Here is a 21,050-nt window from a genome sequence, read left to right on the forward strand (position 1 = left end):
GGCCTAAGATTATTTATTGATCAGTCTTCGAATGAATGAATGTAATTATTTTGTGTCTTGAATAAAACAACAATGCTAACCCACAAGCAATTAAACTGTTTGAGCAACTGAAATGTCTCAGATCCCATTATACTGTATTTTATGCATAGTAATGTTTTAATAGCCTATCATTGTACCTGCAGTTGTGCTCAAAAGTTTACATAAACTAAGCGTGAGCATGAATATAATTTCTCTTAAGGACTTCTTTGAACTGCTTTTTTTCAGGGTGAAATGATTGTACAACATGTATCTTTAATAACTTTAGCAAACAAGAATTAGATGCAGAAGTTTTAAATCCACAGAAGGTTGACATACATATTTCACAAGATGATAAAGTTGCATAAACAACTAGCATAAAACAGGTCTGAATCTTTGACAGTAATGCACGGCTTTTCGCCTTTTGATTGCGGCTGACCTGAGGTATGTGTCTCCGAATCTGGCAATAAAGAGGAAAATGCAGTCGGACTATTAGCTGGGTGGTAGGAATAAATGTTGTAGGAGTTAGAGGAAGCGAAAGCCTAATGAAACAGAATGAGTGAAAGTTGGAGGGGAGGGGTTACTCAGAAATATGGAGGTAAAGGGAGGGAGGCAACAGTCTGGTGTGGTTGGGGGTAATCTGGTCTAATCTGCTGGATGTTAACCTATCTGAGCAGCAAGAGCCAGATTATCCCTCTAACAATGGCCACGCGCTCATCTGCTAAATTACTTCACTCAAAATCATATGCTGAGACACACAAACACACACACAGGTTCAGGGAGCTGTGCGTAAATGATGTTTCACAGTGTGTGCAAATTGGTCTTATTTGGGCTCTCATTGGGTACTGAATCACCAGGCCACCATTACTCTCGCTCAAGGTTACCGCCTCAAGCAGAAAACCCTTTACAATGAATAGACAAGAGTGGGTGGAAGGAGAACTCAAGTGAAAGCACCAGGAGTGGGTGAAAAGGGAAAAAAATAAGTAAAAGAAAGGGAGACCTAAGAGTGCAGAGTTCGAAGAAATACCACTAGCATCTCCCTCTCTGCTAAGAAAACAATTCATCTGTTGGTTTTACATCTGGCACAAGTTGTTCTGAGTGTCAGGGTCAACCAGGTCAGGTGATCTCGAACTGAAAAGCGCACAACAACCACTAGCATCACTGCAGAGGAAGACATAAACACGGTACTTGGATAGCTGTAGAAATATATGATATAAATACTGTGACACAAGGCAGTTGCTTATATATACACACCCTGTATATTGAGTTTCTAAAGCAGCTTCGACTTTATAACAGCTACAGGTCAAAGGCCGTGCATCCAGAAGCTCTGATGTTTTCACAGAAGTATCAGCTTATTAATAGAACAGATAGAAAATAGAAAATAAGAACGTGGCAGAATGAAAGAATAGAGCCTATGACCAAAATCAGGAAGCTAATATGTTTAGACTTCATATGAAAGATGGGTGTATCTTTAGCATCTGAAAAGTGAAGCCAAGCAGGGTGTGACTCCTTTGGGTGCAGAAATATGAAGGCTATATGAAAGTCTACAAACATCACATTCATTTTGTAAATTATAGATTCCATTAGAGCAAAATAGAAAAGCTGAAGATAGCTCGGGCCCCGCCAGGTGGGGGGTGGTCCCAGAGGAAGAAGCAGAGTCGTCCAGTCCAGTGGAAGGCGGATGGCCATGGCGGGAGGCCTGGGCCGGCACCACCTGATCATCCAGAAGAACATTTGCCGGTTTAAGTCTGTCAATGGAAACAACCTCCTGCCGACCCCCAAAGTCCAAAAGGAAATGCTTTCGGCCCGGTTGAATAACCCTAAATGGGCCGTCATACAGTAGATGCAGGGGAGGCCTATGAGCGTCATGCCTGACGAAAACAAACTGCGAAGAGTCCAACGACCTTGGTACAAAAGTGTTGGGCAGACAATGGTGCACTGGGACAGGAACAGAAAACGAGTCTCTTGGGGGTCGGAGAGAAAGCACAGAGGGATCGAAGCACGGGGGCGGGCTCTTGGGCAAGAATTCCCCGGGGACCTGGAGGGGCTGGCCGAGGACAAGTTCAGCCGGGGAAACCCCAAGGTCTTCTTTAACCGTGCAGCGCAACCCACGGAAGGCGGTCAACCCAGTTACCATCCGTAAGAAAATTACGGAGCGCGGCCTTAACTGACCGGTGGAAACGCTCGCACATCCCGTTGGCCTGCGGGTGGTACGCAGCGGTTCGATGGACCTTGACCCCCAGGCCATCAGCCACGGCAGACCAAAGCCCCGAAACGAACTGGGGGCCCCTGTCTGAGGTGATGTGGGAGGGGGGACCGAAACGCGAAACCCACGTTGACAAAAATGCCCTGGCCACCGCTGCTGCTGTAGTGGACACCAGAGGCACTGCCTCGGGCCAGCGGGTTGTGCGGTCCACTACAGTCAAAACGTGCGTGAAACCTTGTGACTGCGGCAGAGGACCAACCAGAACCACATGGATATGATCAAAACGCCTCCCTGGAACGCGCAAGGATTCGAGGGACGCCTGCGTGTGCCTATGGATCTTAGCGCGTTGGCATGGGATGCATGCCAACGCACTGATTTACAAAGGCCCGGCCAAACGAACCTAGAGCTGACCAGCTTGACCGAGGCCCGGACGCCTGGATGAGAGAAGGCGTGTACTGAGTCGAAAATGCGACGACGCCACAAAAGGGGAACTACAGGACGTGGACGGCCGGAGGAAACATCGCAAAGCAGGCTAGGCCCGCCGTTCCACTCTGGTCTGTCCTCCAGTACAAGGCCCGTTTGCGCAGACCGAAGGGCAAGGACGTCCGGGTCAGCACGCTGGTCAGCGGCCATAGCGTCAAAGTCTGTGCCAACATAAGTGCGCGGGACAGACAGTCAGCCACACAGTTGGACTTACCAGTTACGTGCTGAAAGTTACCATTGACCATTGAATGTCTGTTGTAAACTCAGAAATGGCTGCCAACTGGCGCTGCTGGCGCGAGTGTGCATAATTTAACATATTTTACAGAAAAAGAGACAAATCATATTATCAGTATTCTAAGACATGTAACAAACTAATTTCTCCATTTCACAATTTAACTGTACATTTTTTTTTAGGCATAGGCCACGTTATGTAGTGGGTGTTGTGTAGAAAGCACAAAAAAGCAAAGAAATAGGTTTTGTAATTGTTTCACCTCTAAATGAACCAGAAGTTACAAACTACTTGAAATTACTTACAGTATAATTACTTCCTATTTCCTGTAAAAACACAAATTGTTACTCAATATTCTCAAATTAAAAACCAGCCCCATTTAGCTACTGTGGCTGACTACGGGTCAGGACACTATAGTCTGACTTTATTTAAAATGTAAAATCGCCAAATTCAAACACTCACCTCAAACAGAACCACAAATGATTATCTTATATTGTTATCTTGTCCAGTGCAAAAACAGTATTTTTACAGACAAAAATAAATCTTTTTATTGGTACCATCGACTTGTTCTGCTCTGAATGACCTTCTACTTTTGATAATTTAAGTATAATTTTGAATGCTATGGTTATTTTTAGATTATTAGGACTGCTGCCTAAACATAAAGAAAACTGTTCTCAGTAAAGTTCTCATTGGTAAAAATTTTAGAGAAATTATTTCAATGTGTGAACCAATGAGGTGTCACCCTACTGGCATAGACCCCCCCCAAAAAAAAAAAAAAAAGAGAGAGAAGAATTTGTATTTCTGAGAAAACAAATTAAAGTGAAAGAGATTAACGATGAACCAAACGAGGCTCCACAAACACAATGTTAACAGGTCAGTGTCTGTCTATTGTTTTGTCCTATCAGGCTTAAAGTGGATTCACCGGGTGAATCAGTGAGAGAGCGCGTGCTGTACCCCACCATCACCAAATTAAATTTACCCCTTTTACCCCTCCCAAAACACACATACGCACCGACTTCATAATGTATTTGGATCACTCATTCACAAACGCACATGTTCTGCAATCCCATAATCCCACTCCAGATTGAGAACACCTTTAAGATACAACGTGATTATGATTAGGGATTATGATCAAATTATGACAGAGTGACAGATTAGACAGGGTAGTGTGCGTGTGTCGGGGAGGTGTGGTGCTGTCAAGGCGGACATTTTTGATAAAGCGTGTGCTATTACGCGTCTTATGTTCTATCACATAGATACTGTTAGATTGTAGATGCTCATAATAAACATGGCCAGGATTTTGAATACTGAGGTCGGCCTATGTGAAAATAATCCCTGTGAGCCAAAAGCTCATGCTTTAGACTGCTCTGAGTGCTCAGTCTGACAATGCTTTGTAGTCTCTGAGCCACAGACTTTGAACTGTTGAAGGAAAATGGAGAGAACCCATGCCGACGTTGGGTGAACATACAAACTCCACACAGAAAAAGCCTGGCCAAACCCAGAACCTTCTTGCTGTGAGACAATAGTGCCTCCTTTTACCTGTATAACTAAAGTAGTCGTGTCTGTACTTGATAGACGTCAGAGGTCAAATTTCACAACAGCAGCATGGAGCTACCAGTAATTTAGTATCTTGCCTAAAGACTTAAGCTTCATGTTGAGTTATGGACGTGTACTGCAAAACAAAACTAATGGGTTAGCGAGGTATGTCGAGCCAAAAGTCAGAGGTCTCTGTGTCGTGAAGGTGGCTCTCTTTTTACCTGACTACATCTCTGCAGTAATTCATCCTGAACATGTGTTCAGAGTTTCAGTTTAAAATTGACGGGAAGCGCCGCATATTCACAGTCCTTTCCTGACACGCAAAGTCGGATCTTGAGTCACTCCTGAAGGAATGTGTTTTGAGTAAAGCTGTGTCCTAAAGATACAAGTGAAGGAAGCTGTGCAGTTAAGAAAAATGTAATTAGGCTACGGGACAAATTCAGAGCTAACTACACTGTTTTTACCCTTTAAATGAATCAAGTGTAAAGTTTCAGAGCTGTAATGTGCAGCTTCAATAAACAACAGCACTAATGGTGAAAATAAGAATATACATTTCTGAATTACAGATTTCTGCAGCACTGTGCTCTTGCCCTATAAAGAGCACCAGTGCTGCCCTTTGCCAATATATCAGGCTTAGAGATGCAAATCAGCATCTCTATCACCTGTTCCTCTAAAAACGTCTCACTGTGATCCATTTTCAGCAGAAGTCGAGTCAAACACTACCTTTTTCAGGCATGGAAGCAGAAGTCTTGGTACAAAAGGTAAAGTTAATAACCAACCATCCTGATACCTATTATCAGGGTTTGTTAAGCCAGCAATTGCAAAGAAAACCTGGCTATGCCTCACTTGCTTTGTAGTACCAACCCTACTGAAAGAAACTGAATCTGAAGGAAATTTGACGCCAAACAAGCTTTGATGTTTGAAAACAGGCAACAGGTTTCTTAATGCCTTGAGTCGCGTCTGTTTATAAAGTGAAAGTGTACTCCAAACATCAACAGATTGCACATATACCGACAGTCTGCACAAGGCCACACACAAGTACACAGCATTAAAAAAAAAATCATTCTCACTTCCAGCTGGTTAAAAATCCATCAGACAGCATTACATCCTTCAAATCCTGGATTCTCTCCATTGGTTTTGTAAGCCTTATACAACTGAGTTTTAGAATTCGCTGCTTGGTTTTAAAGCACATTAAAGACAGGTCCCAAGATAGGACTAAGACTGACTTCATATGAGCCAGTTCAGGAGGGTGTACTGCAAAGCAAGTTCAGTAGGGAAAGAAAAAGAGCGCATACATTTAAAGAAAGCTCTTAAAACATGTGGTTATCCCAAAGTAGGCCTTCATCAAATCAGGGAAGATGCACAGGAAAGAAGGCGAGACACCGACTAGGGAGAAAAATAACTCGGGAGAATTTTCACTTAAGACCCAGCCACACACTCGGACAAAACCTGGTTCATCCCAAGGACAAAACTCCCAAAGACAAGCTAAAGTGCTCAGACTTCTACACTGGAGAAACCAAAAGCCAAACAGCTACTCCACAAATGCACGGCACAACATAGAAGAGCCACCTCGACAGGACGAGGCTCGTCTGTACATCAGCATCTAAAGGACAAAGGTCACTCTTACGAGGATGCCAATGTTCACGTTTTGGACAGAGAAGACAGATGGTTTGAAAGAGGAGTGAAAGAAGCGAAAGTGAAAGAAACGATCATCTTTGAACAGCTGGGGTGGCTTATGACACTGTTTGCTACCTTAACAATGCAGTTTTAAGATCCCGTCCCAGGCGCCTCAACCCCCATTCACATCTTGTGTCAGGTGATCTCAATAGGTCACATAATAGGGTGATGCAATGGCTTCACCCGAAACCTCTGCTGATAAGGACCCATGCCTTTTATCACACCTTGGCTCATGTGGTGAGTCACATGATCAATAGTGGGTCAACAACCCTCTAAAGGGACAATTCCCACTTGGCTTAAATACCTGGGATTCTCCACCGTTTGGTACTGAAGAAGCTTTTTGGATGAGAGGTGAAACATCTTCAAGAAACAAAGACGTTCAGTTGCTTTCTTTCCAAGTTCCTTAGAATTATCATAGGTGGTACGATGATGCTCCCACAGTCCAAGGACATAGATATTTGGTTAATTAGTGCTTCTTAATTGGTTGTAGTTGTGAATGGTTTTCTGTCTCTCTGCATTAGCCTTGAAAGTCTGGGACGTATCCAGCGCTGCAAAGTAATGATGCTTTGTGCGCTCTCTGTGCAGCTGATTGTGTCTAATGTGACAATAGCACCTTAGAGCTCTGAAACTTTAAACTGCATGCATTTAAACATTAAAGATTACCCATAGCCTAATAAAGGAGAGGTGGAAATCGCTTCAGTTTGTCACCAGATCAAAGCAGAATTAATTTCACTGATAGTTATTGTTGGTGATAAGTAGGTTACAAATGCAACAGATCAGTCGTCTAATGTTTGTTCTAGCAGCTGCAAATCCAGAAGTGGAAAAGAGACAAGACAAGATTAGGACTGAGTATACAAACATTTATACTGAAGACATACAAATTCCATCGGCAATGACGCAGTTTGCTCTGTTCTAACTTTTCCGTGGCGTTATAAAAAGGTTGTATAATCTACAGTATGTACAGTCGTGGTCAGAAGTTTACATACACTCATCATGGGCATGCATGTCATAGCAATTTTAACAATTTCTTTGAACTGCTCTTTTCCCGAGGATTGCACATCTTTAATGACTTTAAAAACAAGAACTGAGTGCACAAGTCGAGATTTTCTCTAATCCACACATGGTCTAAAATATCCCCACAGGCTCAAATACATACATGCGCTCACCTTTTTAGTATGACTACAACTGGTAGTTTCTTTTTGCCAGCATAAAAAAGATCAGTTGGACAGTGCTCATTTGACCAACTCTCAGAACAATTCAAAAGTCCAAAGGAGCGCAGTGAAGATCTAAAGAGAACTGTGACATATTGGGAAGGTCACTTTAACAAGGTGTGGATGAAAACCCAAACATTCATGGTTGGGTTGTACAGGAACCAATGAGGCTCAAATCTGCAAAAAAAATGGAAACTGCAGAAACACCAGTGTCACCATCCACAGTGAAGTGAGTGTTACATCATCATGGACTGAGTGGGTGCCAATCTGCTTCAAAATCAGCACCCTCAACCTCGACTGAAATTTGGAGCTGTCCTCGTGGACAAAGCAAATGCCTTCTGGAGAAAAGTTTCACAATTTGATGTAATAAAGATTGAACTATTTGTCCACAGTGATAGAAAGCATATTTGGAGGATAAAGTGAGGCGTTCAGACCTAAGAACATTGCACCAACTGTCAAGCATGGTCGTGGTAATACCATGCTCTGGGGCTGCTTTCCTGATTGTGGTACTGTTACATTGCAAAGTGGATGGAATAATGGAGGACTACTTTCAACCAAAATATGTCTGGTTGAAGTGCAGCTTGCTAAGAGACATTTAACCAAATGTTAGTTTAGATATGTACTTGTGCACCCAAATCTTGTTTTTTTAAAGTAGTTACAGATTTATGCTATGTAAGCGTTCCACGCTAACACCCCCCCCCCCGAAAAGTTCAAAGAAATCCTTAAAAGTCCAAAAGTACCAAGACATTCATTCCTATACTGAGTGTATATGAACACTTAAAACATTCTGTAAATAACTTTAGGCTTAATATGCCTAATTCAATGATCAAATCCATTTTAAACACTTTTTATATGCCGTCTTTTTATTGTTATTTAAAAGGACAACAGCATTTTGTGCAATGCTTTCTTTAGCTTCCCCATTTCTCTAATTTTACAGTTTTAAGCACAAATGTCCAGCTCTGACAAATTCAGCATTTTCTGTCAAACCACTTCCTACATACTAGTTTTACTCTGGCGGTACACAAATGTTATTTCTACACACAACTCAAGTGATGTGACTTCAGTTAGTGATTCACGCAGCCACCACAGGATCCTTGGCAGGTATTTTATTTCATATATAGACGCTTTCTGTAATCAAATGTGAGTGCAATCAAACAACAGCAATACAAACATTACCAATGCAGTCTGAGAACCAAGAACAGGGTTAAAACAGGGAGTTCACTCACTCTACACAGCGAGCAGCTAGTAACCTCATGGACAACATCCAAAACAAAGGAGAAAAAAAACAAGGACAGTCTGCTGTCATGTGCACCTCCAACCGTCATGGTGGGGAGGAAGACCGAGGAGACTACTGAACTGCCTCCACCCCTTCTCCCCCACCCAATCCAAACCATCAACCGCGACGCCATGAGTCCAACTTGCCCGCGGCTCTTCATTGATAACCTCCCATTTCCCCATCATGATTATCATTGTCATCAACCTAACAAAAACAAGAAAAATAAAATCCAAATCATCTCTGCTTTTCAAACCTCAGGAGCCTATCAGTGTCCAGAGGTCCCTCAGGTTTAGTCCATCTCAACCAATGGCTGTCCATCCTGGTCGATTAGAAAAACCACGTAGCTGTACATGTAGAACCAAAGTCCTCATGCAGTGCCCTGCGAAGGTGGCACATCACATACGTGCACAGGTGGAAGTGGGGAGGGGGTGTGGGGGGGTTTATGGTTTAGAGTGTCTGTGTGAGATAGAGGGAGTGTGTGTGTGTGTGTGTGTGTCTGTGTCTTTTAAGAGGGAAGAAGCAAATGTGTTAGGTGTTTATCAGACCTAGGAGCACAAAAAAACAGTCCAGGAGACGAAGAATTACATACAAAGTCTTTATCCACCATTTGTCTCCTCTTGGCCCTCCTCGAAACACTCTCACACACAAACTCTCTCGCATACACACAAACGAACACGCACCACACACACACGATAGGTCCTCATGTCATTGTGAAGTCAGGCATCAACATTCAAGAAAAGAAAAGAAAAACAAAAACACCTCAATGGTAAAAATCATCTCTACCATCACAATGCTTCAGTTCATAAAATATTTTTTTCAGAGAAGTGATTCAGGTTTTTCCTCCAGGTTTAAAGCAGTATGCATGTGTGTAGTAGTTGTCTTCGTCATCGTCTTTGTCCCACTGCTGCAAACACACACACACAGACACACGCGCGCACACACACACACACACACACACAACCAACATACGCACACTCACGCGCTCCAGCACACACCACGTGTCCTCTTTTAGTGGAGAAAGACATGGCGCAATGGAGAGACACTCCTCCTCCCCGAGTGGACGCACGGATCACCAGGAGGAGACGGGGTTTCTTGCCGCAGCTACCAAGGGTCATCCAGGTCACCGGCACTCTGGGTGAGGAAAGAAAAGGAAGAGAGGTGTGCCAGAATCGTTATTGTCAAGTCTATCATTGTATGTAGTAATTAAACTGCTCCAGAAGCCTTAAATAATGGCAAACCTTTAAACCTCACTGCCCCCCTCCCCTCCCCCCCCCTTTTTTAATATATTCAAATTGAATGGCTAATGGTGGAAAGCCGTTATATTCCCCTGCACAACCAGAACCTCTGATGACTCACCTTGCGGAGAATCACGAGGCCAGCTGTCAGACTGAAAAACAGGGGAGGAATGGAGAGAATGGAGTCCCTATAGTCTACATGGCTTCCTCTCGCTCCTCGCTCAGTTTGAGTTTTCAAACCTGAGAGCTGCTTTTGTTTTAAAGGAGACGACTCTTTAAAATGTCTTCAAGCAGCCGAGACGAGGTCAAGGCTCGAGCTAACAGCTGACAGAGGAGAGCAAGGAAGCTTCAGCAGTTTCCGAATACTTCACAGCCTACACAGACACATACACAACACAATAAACGGAGTAAAGGTCTACTAAAAGTGTCAGGGAACAGTCCTGTATCAAATGTCACCATGTTGCATTGGGATTGGAATGCTTAATCATGAAAAACAATCACTTCTGCATGGAAAAATGTGAATTTTGAACTCCTTATGACAACCCCTGATCTGCAAGATGACTGATTTGGTACAGGGCCTACACGAAAAATAGAAAAAAATAAACCCCAAGACATAAATACATACAGTTAGTTTACAGTGAGACACAGTTGACACAAATCATTGCATTATACCTCAAATCCTTTTTATTTCTCATTTGCAGAACTAACCTGTTCCACACAACCACATAGAAATCATAGAAATACAGCTCATACATACAGGCGCGAGCACACACATACACACGCACGTACGCCGTTTAGCATTACCTCCCCTCTGATAGTTAAGTGCTTTAGATATTGAAAAGGTAAGTGCAGCGCATGCATTACCAGAATACAGGGCTTGTACAGACTCACAATAACCTCCATCTACCTGAAAAAGAATAAACCCTGCAGGTGAAGGAGTTAGTTTCAATATATCTTTTACATCGAGGTAAGTGTTTAAGATTGAGTCGTTCTGTACAGGCAATGGCACAACCTGTGAGGAATATAATATGCTGCAATGTGGGGTTTTTTTTAAACAAAAGCTACAAAGGACTCTTGGAAAACCTTGATTATTAATAATACCTTGAACTGATTACAGACAGAGAGCCATCGCACATGAAACATATCAACTGTGGTCCGAGTGTAATTCACCACAGGTGAACAGTATGACATCGGCCGTCCCACCGATATGTATACGTATCACTTTTGTAAGGTAAGATCGAGAAGGCAGGAATACTTGTGGTCGCCATCCCACATGGTGTGCTACCTTTAGACTGACAGAACTGATGTAATCAAAGCAGAGGAGTCCCAATGTCACCCATGTCCTAATCTTATCAGCAGTTACCAGTTTTTACAGTTTGCCTTTCACTGATCGATGCACTTTGTCAGAATAGCAGCTTTGGTAAAACTGCCAACAATAGGTTTGCAACATAGACTGTAAACAAAAGATAGCAGGAGCCAACATTATCTTGCCCATTGGTTAGTGAGAGTTTTTACTGTTTTTGTATTCAAACTGGATTACAGAAGCGAGAAGGTAGACCCACCCTAAAGGATACACATTTTTGACCTGAATTGGGACCAAAATTTACAAAATGAGCATAATTTTGTATTACAGATGACTTGAAACTACAAATTGAGACTGGGAATTAGAAGGAATCCAGGTTTATGGCACTTCTACATACTTTTCAGACCCGGAACTACGTTCATCTTTTATATACAGTCTATGGTTCCACAGGTTATACTAATTAATGCTAACGTTCTGTTAGTAAGGCGCACGTTTCCAGTTTGAAATACTAGTGCTAAGCTGTGAACACGCCATCCAATCAAACAGCTGTTAGTACAAATGTAGGTCGCATCATACAATGTAGTGCTTAGCATTTTAAGATAATGTGGCTATGCGCGTGTTGCTGTAAAAACATAACAAAACAAACAAAAACAAAAACACCTCAGTGCAGGACTAAACATTTTTAGGGAGAACTATAATTGCCGCTCTGGCACCAAAATTTTATCCACTTAATAACTTTGCTTTCTACTTTTCAAAGAGCCTGAGTCTGAACATTTACACCCCCACCGCACTCTACCCCACCAATAACAGTATCAAGCAATTTATTATTTTTTTATGTAATCATGTGGAAGCTGCAAAGACTTAATTTGCACCCAGACTGGTTTGAACAACCTACCATCGCTGAGCAGCTGATGGACTGTGTAACTGTCAAGTATCGCAAGCAATCAGAAACACACATTTCAGTAGTGATTACTGGGCTCTTGCTCGGTCACTCAAACTCATGCAGACACGCACACATAAACACACATACAAAAACACAAGAAGAGTGTGTTCTGAGTCTGTAGATGGAGTAGGCCTGGAGACAGTGCAAAAGGTTGCACAGCTGCAGTTCAGAATGTCTCCTCGTGTTTTCTTTGTCAGTTCCTCCACTGTATGAAGGTGTGGGGGTGAGGCTTAAGGGTGGGGTTGAGGGTGGGGTCAGCCAGAAGCAAATACTGATAAATGTAAGCCATAGAGTGCAATGTTCACTTTGGCTTCACTAGCCACTTTTGCTTGTTATATTTTTATTTTGTTTACCATGAAAATTAGTTAATAAATCTGCTTCTGTGATCAAGTTTAAGTTTGGGAATCCAAGCCAAAGTGGTCAGAAGAAACAAAAAGGAAGAAAAATCAAAGAGTCCACATCTAAGGTATATAGATATATATATGTATGTCTCAGATACAGAACTTGAATGGACAGAAAAGCCCTTTTTGTTGTTCCTAATGAATTATTCAAATACAAAGCTGGACGTGGCCGATGTGGCCATTCAAGTTCTGCGATGAAGGACAGAGGAGGAGAGGTCATAGCACATCTCACTAGAGCTCTGGGATAGGATGGATGAGAGGGTGGTTGGGTATACAGGCAGGTGGTCAGTCAGAGGAGGGATCAGACTTTGGGATGGGCTCGTCTTGGCTGGCCTCCAGCTCTGCAATGGCGGGTGAGGGCGGGGGCGAAGGGGGAGAGGGAGGGGAGGCGGGTTCGTCCTGGTTGTCACAGTCGTCGGTCGTCCTCCTTCTCTCCCCTGCTCTCTCAACAGCACTCTCCCCCCGCAGATGGTAGGTAGCCAGGGACTCCTCCAACACCGAGCGGTACTGCCCCCGGTGGTGCATGCGGAACTGCCGAAGAGCCTCCAGCAGATGAGCTGCCGTGCTGCCACCTCCCTCCTCACTCTCCTCCTCCTCCTCCTCTCCCCCCGCACAGGCCTGAGGTGACACGCCAGGGTCAGACTCTGCAGGCACGCTCCATTGTCAAACACACACCAGCACACATATATATATTTATATATACACACGCGCACGCGCACACATCACCTTACAATCAGCGGCACATCACACACACAGACATCTACCACACAACAGCATCACAGCATCAAGAGACATACTTGCACCAGACGGACAGGCCCATGCAAACGCTACCTCTGACCCTCTGACCAACAGTCCTTTGTGAGATTTGCTGTGTAGTGTAACGAGGGGAGGGGGAATTCATCAGTACCCACAAGCCCAAAGAAAAGAGCCTGCGAGGCTAGACTCCACTGACATTAATACAACAAATACACCCATGCATTTATGCACACACTTCTTCACATTCACCCTGGTGGGCCGTTCAAGACCTGACACTGATCTCGTCTTCAGAATGAAGATGTTTGTAAAAACGCCTGCAGCCTTCCTTAAAAGATGCTGGATGTGGGATTCTCTGCTCTAACATCATATCCATTTCCTGCAGTATAAACAGAGTGCTGAAGTTTAAAACTCATGTCTTTTTCCAGTTGCTGTTATATTATTTGCAGCTGTAAATACTTCATACCATTTCTTTTTATTTATCTCTTAATAGTGACGGTGCGGTGTTACATATTGTAAACTACCCTAAAAAAAAAAAAACATTCCAGTTGTATGATTTAATTTGATTGTGTCCAATAACATTTAAACATTTATTTACAGAAGGTGCTAAGAAAAAAAATCTGTGACTCTGCCCTTAAAAACAAACAAAACAAAAAACTTTTGTGCTATCCCGATTAGATGGCCTTGTGGAAGTCCCTATCTGACCAAATCATTGTGGTCAAAGGTGCAAAATGAGCCAAAATTAAAAAATGACAACTTAAATCTGAGGTGGGTTTTAATTTTTTAAAGAACCTTTGGATCACATACCATATAAATGTGTTTGAATACACAAATCAATATTTTTGAGCAGAATCATCATGCCAGGGGAGTGTTAACATCTAATTCAACTTAATTTACATAATCTTTGGCTTGAGATTTCTTAGACAAACACAGCGAGCACAATGCAGCATGGGTACTTTAATTATTGGGTAATTAAAGCACAGATGATCCTGACATTGTTTTCGTAAGCCGTGTGCACACCCGTTCTATGTAACAGAAGAATAATAATCTCTAATTTTATTTTTTATTTACATTGATTTCCACATAGTCAAAAAGACATGAGACAGAAAACAGTAAGAAAGCCTAAGGCCTCTCTCGGATCGATACGTCTGATGGGAGGATTTCTGCAAAATTTACACACAGATTTGAATTATATTTTTACAAGATGTGAGGCTGGGCCTAGCTTAAAATTAGAATTTTGGATTTCGATCTATGAATTTTTTGCAGGGATTTTTTAACATTGTGATAAAGATCAAAAACTGGACATTTCAGGCAGTATGTTCACAAATAAATATCTGATTGAAGACCTTATCTTGAATTTTAGGAAAGTATCAAAAACAAATCTGGGTTCAAATATCTTTCTAGATCTAATCACTCAGTGCTTTGCAGAAGTATGGCTTCCCGATGAGGTGAATAAAACCTTTTTTAAATGTCCTCCAAGCATTTGTTTAAGTGCACACACTGAGTATATGAAACAGAGGAACAAGAATCCACCTTAAATAAGCTGTGACTACCGAGTTTATCAGTAACACGAAGTAAATATTTAATGTAACAAATAAAGCTAGCATGTTCTTTTGAATGATTTTCTGCTGCTAGGTTTCCAAACACACACACAAAAAAAACACAGATGCATTTTTCAAGCATTAACTATATGAAGTCAATGGTTTAAAGGATATGCGCTCACTGCTGAGAGGTTCAATAGGTTTATCGAGGTCTCATTATACATCCCGTTTCGATGATAAATGTGAAATAGAAACATACGCTTGGAGCTTCAGTGCTTTTCAACGTGGAATGCAGTCAACTGAGGCTCCCTGAACCTGTCAAGGTTATTCCGTTTATTCTATCCTCTGCCCTCTTTCACACTTATATCACATTCATTTTCTCTCGCTCTCACACATACATACAGCGGCACACAGAAAGAGTGTCCTTGTCTGGGCTGGTGTTTGTTTATGAGGTTATGTTGAGGCAGGGTGAAAGGCTGAAGAGGTGAAGGGCGGGGAAAGAGTTCAGAGAGAGGTTAACTCACCCCTTCTTCTTCTCTGTGAGGGTTCAGCCTGTTGTACACCGCCTCGATCACACTCCGCCTGCAAACACACAAACAACACATAGTTTCCTGCTTAGAGGAGACAAACAGCACCGACATAATGCAGCTTCTGGTCGCTCTCAGTAAATGTATATTGATTGAGGACTTAATGGAGCTAAAAGCGACTTTGTCAATTTTCGAGAATTCACCATTCATGCATATGACACTCTGTAATCTCTTCATTCATGTGTGCAGTCAGTTAATGTTGTGAGTGTTTTCTGCATGTGTTGGCTTTTTAAACAGCATGTTTATCCCAAGTTGTTGTGCATGCAACTAAAGGATGCAGACACTTGCGTTTCTCAGTGTTTTATCATCATCAAATCCTGAAAGGCTTTTCTTGTATAACTGGATAAATCCCAAACATAAACAATATATACACTTTTGAATTTGATGAAAAAAATCAAAACTTTTCACATCTTTAATCAACCCAGACTATTTTAAGTTGTGGGTCATTATATACATCTAATGCTCTCCTAGTAAGACATGTTGCTAAAAACACATCAAACAGATTGACTGCTTATAAACCCAAAGGGCCAGATTTACAAGGTGGGGCAAATTAGCATGAGATGGGAGAGGAAAGTTCTGCAAGTGTTCTACTAACAAGGTGCTAGTTCATAAGCAAAGATGCAGCCAATTTATTTCAATAATGACTAACACCATCCATCGACAGCACAAATTAGCGGGTCAGAAATGAGCAGGCGTGATGAGGGAGTGCGTATTCAACCTACTAAAGTAATACAATGTAAGAACAGGTTTTATCTCTGTGTTTAACGACACAAATCGAGCGTCACTTTAGACCAATGAGCAGTTAAATAAGAATTGTTGTGTTTTTGATGTAAAGGTGGAGTCTTCAGTTACAAATTGTTGGGAATTTTGTGTGGCTAAATGGCATCTTTTAATATATCAGGTGGCATATGGGACTGATTCTGTGAAGCGCTGAATTATAAAAACTACTGGCACCTATGGTATATATTTGAAAATCCCAGGGGACTGACCTCTAACCTTGAGGTCAAGGTTACCGGGAATTTAACTTGTCTTAGATTTTTTGTAGCTGCACCTATGGGATGAATTTAAAATCCTACGCTGACTCGTTCTTGACTTACTATTGAATTTACAACATTTTCAGACAACCTGACCTCTGGCTTGACGTTGACATCACCGAGATTCGAACTCCAAGAGAGATTTTTAATGGTAATAATTTGAAAATCTTACGCTCCTCATTCCCAAGTTATTGCATTCACAAGCTTGGGTGTTCACTCCGCCTGTCGAGGCGACGGCAATACCATTGTCATGAGCCTTTTTGGCTGAAGGGTAAAAACTATTCCACCTTCTAAACCTGAAATGTGTTTAACATTAACCAGTAGGATGTGCAAAATAAGAATACAAAACCTTATTTTCTGTCAGAGCTGTCTGACCCCTGTGTTAATAAAGTTTCTGTTACTGTGCCATGTATATAAAAACTTGTTTTTTACCTGCATGATGTGTGATGGTGCAGGTAATCGAATGTATCATTTTAACTTAAATTTAGGAGTCAGGTATTAATCTGATGCACTTTAATAGCTATATTTAATAGCTGTATTTTGACAGACATTTTAATCTGCATGCATTAGCTATATACTAGAGAGAAGGTAAAAAAGCAGTCACAAGACTCCTCAGAAGTTCTGTGAACAGATCTCTGTTAAATTCAGTTAAATGTGGTTAGATTTTGATTTTACATCAACAATACCAGTAATCACAAAATACCAGAAATATGGTGAGATCAGATCTAACCATGGCACTCCAAAGCATAACCCTTTACTTTCCCTTCATAACGGCGATAAGAAATGTGCTATGCAAACAAAGCTGTTTTTTGTGACTTGTGAGTGAAGGATTCAACTTCTAGTTCATCGCACAGTGTTAACATTCTGGCGATAAATTTCTATGGAATGAATCTATTCAAATTTTCAAGCCTCATAATAATAACTATATACAAGTTTTAAGTGTAGAAAGAGTAGATTTTGTTGTATATTTACTTGCTGGCCAGGCCTCCACCAGGAGGAAGGTTGGGGATGTTCTCTGAGGCAATGCTCCTTAGGACAGATACCAGGTCAGGGACTCCAGCCTCTCCACAGTTTCCCATAAGCCCTACAGACAAATGGAAAGATGACAAGAGCTATAATACAGAAAGTTATACACCATTTTTGGAATTTAACCACCACCTTTCTCTACAAAGGCTGAGAATTCACCCATAGTAAATCAGATAAACCCCTGCTTGCCTTCTGCTGCGGCACTCAGTAGAAGACTTCAAATATTTGTAATACCTAAAAAAGACTTATTATGTCGAAGTTATATAGACAGCACCTAAGCACTGTATGTGGCCTTGTGTGTTTCACTTAACCTTTAGAAACAGGCTCAACTATAACTAAACACTTCACAAAAACCAACCACAAGTTTCAACCGCAACATATCAGACGTGACAGTTTAAATACTTAGTGTATTTGCATAACAAGAAAGATGCTGACAGATAAATAGTAATGTTTCTTTTTTTAACCACAGTATAAAGACTGTGCTGTTGAACACAATAATAAATACAGTAAATATTCTAAATTGTGTTATTATGTTTGTGTTAGAGAAAGTTGTTTTACTGAGCTTGCAAACTTAGCAAATTGTTTTTTAATTAAGTGCATAACCTTGAACTTTAATTAGAAATTGGGGGTGGGGGGGTGGGACTGAATAAGCATACTAAACTTTTCACAGCCTGGTGGTGAGTGAATGTTGGCTTTTATTGAATGATAAAAGTAAAGAAAAGGGATGTACTTAAAGGCAAAATAAGAACTATTGCAAATCCAAAATCATACAGTCATAGTTTGCAGGTGTGTTTGTGTGTGTTCAGAATGCTGACCCTCAACACGGGTTTCCAAGTATTTATCCAATTCCTCTTCCTTCTTCACAGCCTCCTCTGAGATCTTGGGAGCCGCAGAGAAACACACCAGCACCACACTCATATTGTCCCTGCTCCCCTGGAGAGCAAAGTTTGAAGAGAGAGAATAAGAATGCGTTTCTTTAGCTGGAGGGCCAGTGTAAAACACTATATTAATTGGCATTTATAGGACACACACAGTTCCTTGGCCTTTAACCAAATGGGTAGCCACCTTGTCATTACCTTGTAAAACTCCAATTGGTCACAGTAATGTTCTGTATGTGTACAGTGTCACATACATCACAAAAAGCCGCTGCAGTGGAGGAAATTTATAGCAGCGTGTGGCTGTTACTTGAGATAACTCGTACAGCAAGGTAAAAATAACCAAGGTGCTGTGCACTCACTGGTTCTTGGAGTACCCAAGACACAAAATAAGTGATGCACAAAGTGTAATAGTCTAATAGATTCTGCTAAAGCCATTCCTGCTTTATCTTCAATCGATAGCTGAGAGGGCCAATGGATAATGAGAGAATTTAAAGCACCAGTGCATTATTCATCATCTTGTCTTTCACTGTGAGACGTAAAGCATTTTAAATATTTAGATGCATATTATTTTTGTTACACTCGGCTGCAGTTGTCCATCTATTTGGTCATTTTACATGGCATTAGATTTCTATTAAGAAAAGTGGCAGCTGTTTCCCACAAATACACTTCACTTAGGCGAGGTGCCCAGGCATGTGAACTGCTGCCCAAGTGTTTCTGACAACTCATTTAGCACTTTAAAAAAAAATCCATCAGGGGCATGACACCATCCATATACTACTGGACAATTGTTCTCTCATATTTTAAAGTTTAGTCAGTGCTAACCCAGACCTGGTCTTCTGTTTCCCAATCAATCACAAGTTTTTATAATCCCTTATCAGATAGTCTGAGTCTAAGATTGCAGGATGAGATTCCATCAGTAGTCTTTTTTCTGCTCTGGAGATTCAGCATAAACCAGACGGCCACTTTAACTGGAGCCTACAGCTAGTGGAAACTCCTTCATGTACTGCTACACTGAGCTCACTGAGTCTTCAGAGTTAAACAAGGACAACCAGCTGCAATTGGAGTCAGTCTTCATTTTTCAGACAGTATTGTTTAAGATGCGTGTCTCTCTGACACCACCAGAAATACCTTTTGGATTTATTCTAATAACCAGATCTGGTCTGACATTTGGTATACTAGAGTAAATAGTCTTCAAATACTTTCCCACCAGAGCAAATCAGCCTTCTAAACAGATTATTACCTACACATTCACCAAGCTATTGTTGGTTTGCATGCAACAAATAATCTTTCAGACATTTGTAACTGCGATACAGCTCTGCCCCATGGAAATACATTAAAGTAAAATTTTGCATTTAAAATCACAATCCTGTCAGTAAAACTAGTCAAAACAACTCTGTTTATGCACACTTTCACCTTAAATGTACACTGTATATGAGAAACAACTTACCTTATGCAAGCAGGTGTCCACCACTGAGTTACAGACCTTCTCAAGGTCGTCACACACCAGAAGTCGAGAGTGGACAAACTCACACAGCTCCTCGTTAGACATGACATCCCAGATCCCATCGCACGCCAGGACTATAAACTCGTCTCCTTCGGCTACCCGCTCCAACACACATACCTCAGGCTCAGGGCTCACCAGCTGCTCCGTGGGGCCCTTACCATCCACACATTTGTAGTCGTAGTCCCCTAGGGCCCGGGACACAGCCAGGGAACCGTTTACCCTCTGGATCATGACTGAGCCGCCAGCATTCTGGATGCGCTCCTTTTCACGTGGGTTGCAGGGCTTGTGGTCTTGGGTGGAGAAGCCCACCTTGCTGTCTCGACTAAGCACAGCCCGTGAGTCACCGCAGTTAATGAAGTAGAGGTGGGTCGGGCTGAGCAACACGCATACTGCCGTTGATCCGCTGCGGTCCAGGCCCTGCCGCAGGTCTGAGAAGCTGCGCATATACTCGTCAATGTTCAGGAAGCCAGAGCGGATGCCGTCTTTCACGCCTTCCACAGAGCTGGGTCCTGAAGCAAATTCAGCCCCTCCTGACAAGATGTGCTCCAGCAGGTGACCAGAACAGTAGTTGGCCACCCGGGAGCCAGCGTGACCATCGTAGACAGCAAAGAAAGACCAGTCGGTGAGTCCATGGGGAAGGCCCACCACAGCTGTGTGGGCGTCCTCCATTTCCACCCTCCAGCCTTGCATGGAGCTCAGGCCGTAACGCAGCCCATTGCCCTCACCGTGGGCACTATGTTTCTCCGTCTTCGGCTTGTCCAGGAATGCACCCATTGCTGCCTATAGCTAGAGAGTGGAAGAGAAGAAGGCAACTCAGTAAACATTACACTATAAACAGCAAAGACAAAGAAAATAGTATCTCTTGCACAAAGTCAGTAACTTTGACCACATCATAAACACCAACTTTGTAAGTTTTTGAGTTAGACCTATAGCCAGTGCTCCCACACATAGACTTTCCTATAGGCAACCACCAAGGTATGTTAGTCCAAGCTTGGATAAAATGAGATGGCTACATCAGCAATGGCGCTATAAGACCTTCTCCAAATCAACATGTGAACCAAAATAACTTTATACCTGCCCAGATGGAGGCAGATGATCAACTGTGGTGAACACTATAGCAAGAAGCCAAAAGAAGAATAAGACAATGAATTTTTGTTATAGATAATTTAAGAACGCGTTGGCACACACGTGTGCACCCTGTGAAAATAATTA

At 42.1% G+C, this 21,050-nt stretch overlaps 1 protein-coding gene across 2 annotated transcripts in view; it reads right to left on the reverse strand.

Moving 5' to 3' along the window:
• Positions 1-7,010: 7,010 nt before the first annotated feature.
• Positions 7,011-21,050, reverse strand: part of ppm1bb (protein phosphatase, Mg2+/Mn2+ dependent, 1Bb) — a 31,590-nt gene continuing 17,550 nt past the window's right edge. Inside the window, exons 2-7 of one of the 2 annotated variants that reach the window (XM_063482784.1) lie at positions 19,782-20,624; positions 18,272-18,389; positions 17,403-17,514; positions 15,334-15,391; positions 9,990-13,133; positions 7,011-9,764 (exon numbers count right to left, since the gene is read on the reverse strand). In XM_063482784.1, the coding sequence (XP_063338854.1) occupies positions 12,801-13,133; positions 15,334-15,391; positions 17,403-17,514; positions 18,272-18,389; positions 19,782-20,612 (1,452 nt within the window). In that variant the 5' untranslated portion in view covers positions 20,613-20,624 and the 3' untranslated portion in view covers positions 7,011-9,764; positions 9,990-12,800. The remainder of the gene's footprint in view (positions 9,765-9,989; positions 13,134-15,333; positions 15,392-17,402; positions 17,515-18,271; positions 18,390-19,781; positions 20,625-21,050) is intronic. The other variant, XM_063482785.1, reaches the window with a different exon arrangement.

Source organism: Pelmatolapia mariae, linkage group LG8 (genome assembly GCF_036321145.2).
Source record: "Pelmatolapia mariae isolate MD_Pm_ZW linkage group LG8, Pm_UMD_F_2, whole genome shotgun sequence".
Lineage (NCBI taxonomy): Eukaryota > Metazoa > Chordata > Actinopteri > Cichliformes > Cichlidae > Pelmatolapia > Pelmatolapia mariae.